The 7,485-nt window shown below is 50.4% G+C and overlaps 1 protein-coding gene across 4 annotated transcripts in view; it reads left to right on the top strand.

Moving 5' to 3' along the window:
• ankfn1b (ankyrin repeat and fibronectin type III domain containing 1b) overlaps positions 1-7,485 on the top strand; it is a 123,063-nt gene that overhangs the window by 96,531 nt on the left and 19,047 nt on the right. For all 4 annotated transcript variants that reach the window (XM_076986842.1, XM_076986840.1, XM_076986843.1 and 1 more), the window contains 2 exons: positions 2,131-2,228; positions 6,598-6,688. In XM_076986842.1, coding sequence (XP_076842957.1) covers positions 2,131-2,228; positions 6,598-6,688 — 189 coding nt within the window. The remainder of the gene's footprint in view (positions 1-2,130; positions 2,229-6,597; positions 6,689-7,485) is intronic.

Consider the following 7,485-nt stretch of genomic DNA (forward strand, 5'->3'; position numbering starts at 1 on the left):
GAGTCCCCACAGTTCAGTGTTTTAAGAATAAACATGTACGTCAGGGGTGCCCACAAGTTCTCCACTTGCGAGCTACTTATAAGATGACCAAGTCAGAAAGATCTACATATTTATTTTTTAGCGGAGTGTGTCGAGCGGTGACGGGGGGGGTGGTTTGTCAGTGATGTGTGTTGATCGTTGACGGGGGGTGGGGTGGTGGGTGGATGTCAAACCCTTGACGTCAGACTGGCTACCATGTCTGTCAATCAATATACAACCGTCAGTGCAGATGGATGATAGCCTGTCATTCATACACTACTTGTGGATGTGATCTATCCACACTTCCTGGTCGATCGCGATCAACGTAATGGGCACCCTTGATGTAGATGATGTAGATGATGTAGATCAGGGGTGGGCAATTAATTTTTACAAGGGGCCACATGAGAAACCTGAATTGTGTCAGAGGGCCACACAAACAATAATGACGTCATCACAATGGCTCCGACCACCTCACGCAAACTTTATACTTGCCGCATCACATTCTGTGCAGTGTTCTCCGAAACGATGTGTGTTGGTATAAAGAAACACCCCTCAAAAACAGGGGAAGGAACATTTACCTGACCAATTTTAATATTGCTTTTTGTTTCAGATTTGAAAAGTGTTGGAATTTAGGCTAAATACTTGAAAATGTTTGAAATTGTAACTACTTCGTTTCACAACAAATAACCATCTGAATGAACAGTTTTCTTGTATTACATTAACAAATACGAGCCTCTTGTAATTCCAGAACGAAACATGAGAGAACGTGAAGAAAATAAACAACAATTAAAAAAAGTGAATTATTTCGGATCATTTCGAATATATGTATAAATATTTAACTTAATTAAGCTTAACGTGCTGGGAAATATTGAAATGGACCTTGAAAGTGACGTACAAGTGCTTGAATTCCACCTTATAAAGGTGTATGAACCCTGCAAACATGACTGTTCATTGCGCTGAAGCGCGGCGCGCGCGCGAAGTTACAAAATTCGAGAGGTGCACGACCTTGCGAATCAACAGCGCGTGAGTCCCTCCGCCACCGCGATTACAATAAATTGTTGTGAATCGAAATACAGTTACAATTTCAAGCATTTTCAAGTACTTTAGCCTAAATTACAGCACTTTTCAAACCTAAAACACAATGCACTATTAACATTCGTCACGTAAATTTTCCGCCGTTTGCGGAGGTTCGCGCAAGGTGCAACGTTCACTCCCGAAAGTATAAATTTTGCCTTAACTTGTCGCTGATCACCTACAGTGTTTCTCGCACAGCTCACACACACACACGCAGGTATGTCCACACGGAATTAACACAAACGTAGCGCTTTCAAAATAAAAGCGTCACAGTTGTATTGCACGCACGACATAGATGTTTGTTTCATTTATGATTGGCCTCTCGCGGGCCGGACAGGGACGCACAACGGGCCGGATGTGGCCCGCGGGCCGTTGTTTGCCCAGGTCTGGTGTAGATGGTGTAGATGACCAGTGATGTAGACACCCCTGATGTAGATGATGTAGATAATGTAGATGGTGTAGATGACCAGTGATGTAGACACTCCTGATGTAGATGGTGTAGATGATGTAGATGGTGTAGATGACCAGTGATGTAGACACTCCTGATGTAGATGATGTAGATGGTGTAGATGATGTAGATGGTGTAGATGACCAGTGATATAGACACCCCTGATGTAGATGGTGTAGATGATGTAGATGGTGTAGATGACCAGTGATGTAGACACTCCTGATGTAGATGGTGTAGATGATGTAGATGGTGTAGATGGTGTAGATGACCAGTGATGTAGACACTCCTGATGTAGATGGTGTAGATGATGTAGATGGTGTAGATGGTGTAGATGACCAGTGATGTAGACACTCCTGATGTAGATGATGCCAGCAGCTCTGTAACTTTCAGAACTTCACAAGTCTTGTGTTACCTTTTCATGTCGCTGATCTTGGTCCTATACAGCTCTCCTACATGAACACAAAGGGAAATTCTGTGATTCTGTGTGTTTTTCAATATGTGTGTGTGTGTGTGTGTGTGTGTGTGTGTGTGTGTGTGTGTGTGTGTGTGTGTGTGTGTGTGTGTGTGTTTCACTTTGGTGTGTCTGTTAGTGGTCTGGAGTTCTTCTCCATCCTTTTCTCCACTGCTTGGTGAGATTCTGGTTGAGGACATGACACAGCTGCAATGTGAAATCACAGACCTTACAACAGTGAGTGTTTATCACCCCTCAACACCACTAACAACCCCTCAACATTATTCACCACCCCTCAACACCACTCACCACCCCTCAACATCATTCACCACCCCTCAACACCACTCACCACCCCTCAACACCACTCACCACCCCTCAACATTATTCACCACCCCTCAACACCCCTCAACACCACTCACCACCCCTCAACATTATTCCCACCCCTCAACACCACTCACCACCCCTCAACATTATTCACCACCCCTCAATACCACTCACCACCCCTCAACATTATTTACCACCCCTCAACACCACTCACCACCCCTCAACATTATTCACCACCCCTCAAAACCACTCACCACCCCGCAACACCACTCAACACCACTCACCACCCCTCAACACCACTCACCACCCCTCAACACCACTCACCACCACTCAACACACCCTCAACACCACTCACCACCCCTCAACATTATTCACCACCCCTCAACACCACTCACCACCACTCAACACCCCTCAACACCACTCACCACCCCTCAACACCACTCACCACCCCTCAACATTATTCACCACCCCTCAACACCCCTCAACACCACTCACCACCCCTCAACATTATTCACCACCCCTCAACACCACTCACCACCCCTCAACATTATTCACCACCCCTCAACACCACTCACCACCCCTCAACACCACTCACCACCCCTCAACATTATTCACCACCCCTCAACACCACTCACCACCCCTCAACATTATTCACCACCCCTCAAAACCACTCACCACCCCTCAACACCACTCAACACCACTCACCACCCCTCAACACCACTCACCACCCCTCAACACCACTCACCACCACTCAACACCCCTCAACACCACTCACCACCCCTCAACATTATTCACCACCCCTCAACACCACTCACCACCACTCAACACCCCTCAACACCACTCACCACCCCTCAACATTATTCACCACCCCTCAACATTATTCACCACCCCTCAACACCACTCACCACCCCTCAACACCACTCACCACCCCTCAACATTATTCACCACCCCTCAACACCACTCACCACCCCTCAACATTATTCACCACCCCTCAAAACCACTCACCACCCCTCAACACCACTCAACACCACTCACCACCCCTCAACACCACTCACCACCCCTCAACACCACTCACCACCCCTCAACACCACTCACCACCACTCAACACCACTCACCACCCCTCAACATTATTCACCACCCCTCAACACCACTCACCACCACTCAACACCCCTCAACACCACTCACCACCCCTCAACACCACTCACCACCCCTCAACATTATTCACCACCCCTCAACACCCCCTCAACACCACTCACCACCCCTCAACATTATTCACCACCCCTCAACACCACTCACCACCCCTCAACATTATTCACCACCCCTCAACACCACTCACCACCCCTCAACACCACTCACCCACCCCTCAACATTATTCACCACCCCTCAACACCACTCACCACCCCTCAACATTATTCACCACCCCTCAAAACCACTCACCACCCCTCAACACCACTCAACACCACTCACCACCCCTCAACACCACTCACCACCCCTCAACACCACTCACCACCACTCAACACCCCTCAACACCACTCACCACCCCTCAACATTATTCACCACCCCTCAACACCACTCACCACCACTCAACACCCCTCAACACCACTCACCACCCCTCAACATTATTCACCACCCCTCAACACCACTCACCACCCCTCAACACCACTCACCACCCCTCAACATTATTCACCACCCCTCAACACCACTCACCACCCCTCAACATTATTCACCACCCCTCAAAACCACTCACCACCCCTCAACACCACTCAACACCACTCACCACCCCTCAACACCACTCACCACCCCTCAACATTATTCACCACCCCTCAACACCACTCACCACCCCTCAACATCATTCACCACCCCTCAACACCACTCACCACCCCTCAACACCACTCACCACCCCTCAACATTATTCAACACCCCTCAACACCACTCACCACCCCTCAACATTATTCACCACCCCTCAAAACCACTCACCACCCCTCAACACCACTCAACACCACTCACCACCCCTCAACACCACTCACCACCCCTCAACACCACTCACCACCACTCACCACCCCTCAACATTATTCACCACCCCTCAACACCACTCACCACCACTCAACACCCCTCAACACCACTCACCACCCCTCAACATTATTCACCACCCCTCAACACCACTCACCACCCCTCAACATTATTCAACACCACTCACCACCCCTCAACACCATTCAACACCACTCACCACCCCTCAACATTATTCACCACCCCTCAACACCACTCACCACCCCTCAACACCACTCACCACCCCTCAACACCACTCACCACCACTCAACACCCCTCAACACCACTCACCACCCCTCAACACCACTCACCACCCCTCAACCTTATTCACCACCCCTCAACACCACTCACCACCCCTCAACACCACTTACTACCCCTCAACACCACTCACCACCCCTCAACATTATTCACCACCCCTCAACACCACTCACCACCACTCAACACCCCTCAACACCACTCACCACCCCTCAACATTATTCACCACCCCTCAACACCACTCACCACCCCTCAACACCACTCACCACCCCTCAACATTATTCACCACCCCTCAACACCACTCACCACCCCTCAACATTATTCACCACCCCTCAAAACCACTCACCACCCCTCAACACCACTCAACACCACTCACCACCCCTCAACACCACTCACCACCCCTCAACACCACTCACCACCCCTCAACATTATTCACCACCCCTCAACACCACTCACCACCCCTCAACATCATTCACCACCCCTCAACACCACTCACCACCCCTCAACACCACTCACCACCCCTCAACATTATTCAACACCCCTCAACACCACTCACCACCCCTCAACATTATTCACCACCCCTCAACACCACTCACCACCCCTCAACATTATTCACCACCCCTCAACACCACTCACCACCCCTCAACACCACTCACCACCCCTCAACATTATTCACCACCCCTCAACACCACTCACCACCCCTCAACATTATTCACCACCCCTCAAAACCACTTACCACCCCTCAACACCACTCAACACCACTCACCACCCCTCAACACCACTCACCACCCCTCAACACCACTCAACACCCCTCAACACCACTCACCACCCCTCGACATTATTCACCACCCCTCAACACCCCTCAACACCACTCACCACCCCTCAACATTATTCACCACCCCTCAACACCACTCACCACCCCTCAACACCACTCACCACCCCTCAACATTATTCAACACCACTCACCACCCCTCAACACCATTCAACACCACTCACCACCCCTCAACATTATTCACCACCCCTCAACATTATTCACCACCCCTCAACACCACTCACCACCCCTCAACACCACTCAACACCACTCACCACCCCTCAACACCACTCACCACCCCTCAACACCACTCACCACCACTCAACACCCCTCGACACCACTCACCACCCCTCAACACCACTCACCACCCCTCAACCTTATTCACCACCCCTCAACACCACTCACCACCCCTCAACACCACTTACTACCCCTCAACACCACTCACCACCCCTCAACATTATTCACCACCCTCAACACCACTCACCACACCTCAACACCACTCAACACTGCTTACCACCCCTCAACACCACTCACCACCCCTCAACATTATTCACCACCCTCAACACCACTTACCACCCCTCAACACCACTCACCACCCCTCAACATTATTCAACACCCCTCAACACCACTCACCACCCCTCAACACCACTCAACACCCCTCAACACCACTCACCACCCCTCAACATTATTCACCACCCCTCAACACCACTCACCACCCCTCAACATTATTCACCACCCCTCAACACCACTCACCACCCCTCAACATTATTCACCACCCCCTTAACACCACTGACCACCCTTCAACATCACTCAACACCACTCAACACCACTCACCTCCACACGCTACCCCTCAATGCCACTCACCACCCCTCAACACTACTCAACACTCCTCAACACCACACACTCAGCACTCAACACCCCTCAACATCATAATAATTTGAACCCAGTTCTGTTTTGTTTATTTACTGTTTATCCTTAATACTAAATGAGTCTATTGGTTAGTGCTTTTCGCTGTTCAGTAAATATTTATTAATTCAATAATGGACAAATACCTTATATGAAAGACCAAATGTGTTCAACATTTTTGGAAACTATGTGTTGATTTCCTTGTTTGTGCGTGTGTGTGTGTGTGTGCACGTGTGTGCTTATGGTGTGTGTTTTTTTTTCCAGGGTTTATATTACCATGTTCAGGTCTTTGCTTATAACATGAAGGGATGGAGCACGCCTCAGATATCTGTACCTGCATGTGTCACACCATCTAGTGAGTACACACACCCCCACACACACACCCCCACACACCACCACACACACCCCCACACACACACCCACACACACACACCCCCACACACACCACCACACACCCTCACACACACACCCCCACACACACACACCCACACACCACCACACACACACACACTCCCACACACACACACCACACACACACCCCCACACACACACACCACCACACACACACCACCACACACATGTGACACACACACCCCCACAGACCACACACACACACCACCACACACACACCCCCACACACCACCACACACACACCACCACACACACACACACACCACCACACCCGTGACACACACCACCACACACACACCACCACACACATGTGACACACACCACCACACACACACACCACCACACACATGTGACACACACCCCCACACACACACCCCCACACACACACACCTCCACACACACACCACCACACACGTGACACACACCACCACACACATGTATGTGACACACACCACCACACACACGTATGTGACACACACCCCCACACACACGTATGTGACACACACCCCACACACACGTATGTAACACACACCCCCACACACACACACACCCACACACACACCCCCCACACACACCCCCCACACACACACACACCCACACACCACCACACACACCCCACACACATGTGACACACACCACCACACACATGTATGTGACACACCACCACACACATGTATGTGACACACAACCCCACACACACGTATGTGACACACACCCCCACACACACGTATGTGACACACC

The sequence above is a fragment of the Brachyhypopomus gauderio genome, unplaced genomic scaffold (assembly GCF_052324685.1).
Source record: "Brachyhypopomus gauderio isolate BG-103 unplaced genomic scaffold, BGAUD_0.2 sc49, whole genome shotgun sequence".
In the NCBI taxonomy this organism is placed as follows: domain Eukaryota; kingdom Metazoa; phylum Chordata; class Actinopteri; order Gymnotiformes; family Hypopomidae; genus Brachyhypopomus; species Brachyhypopomus gauderio.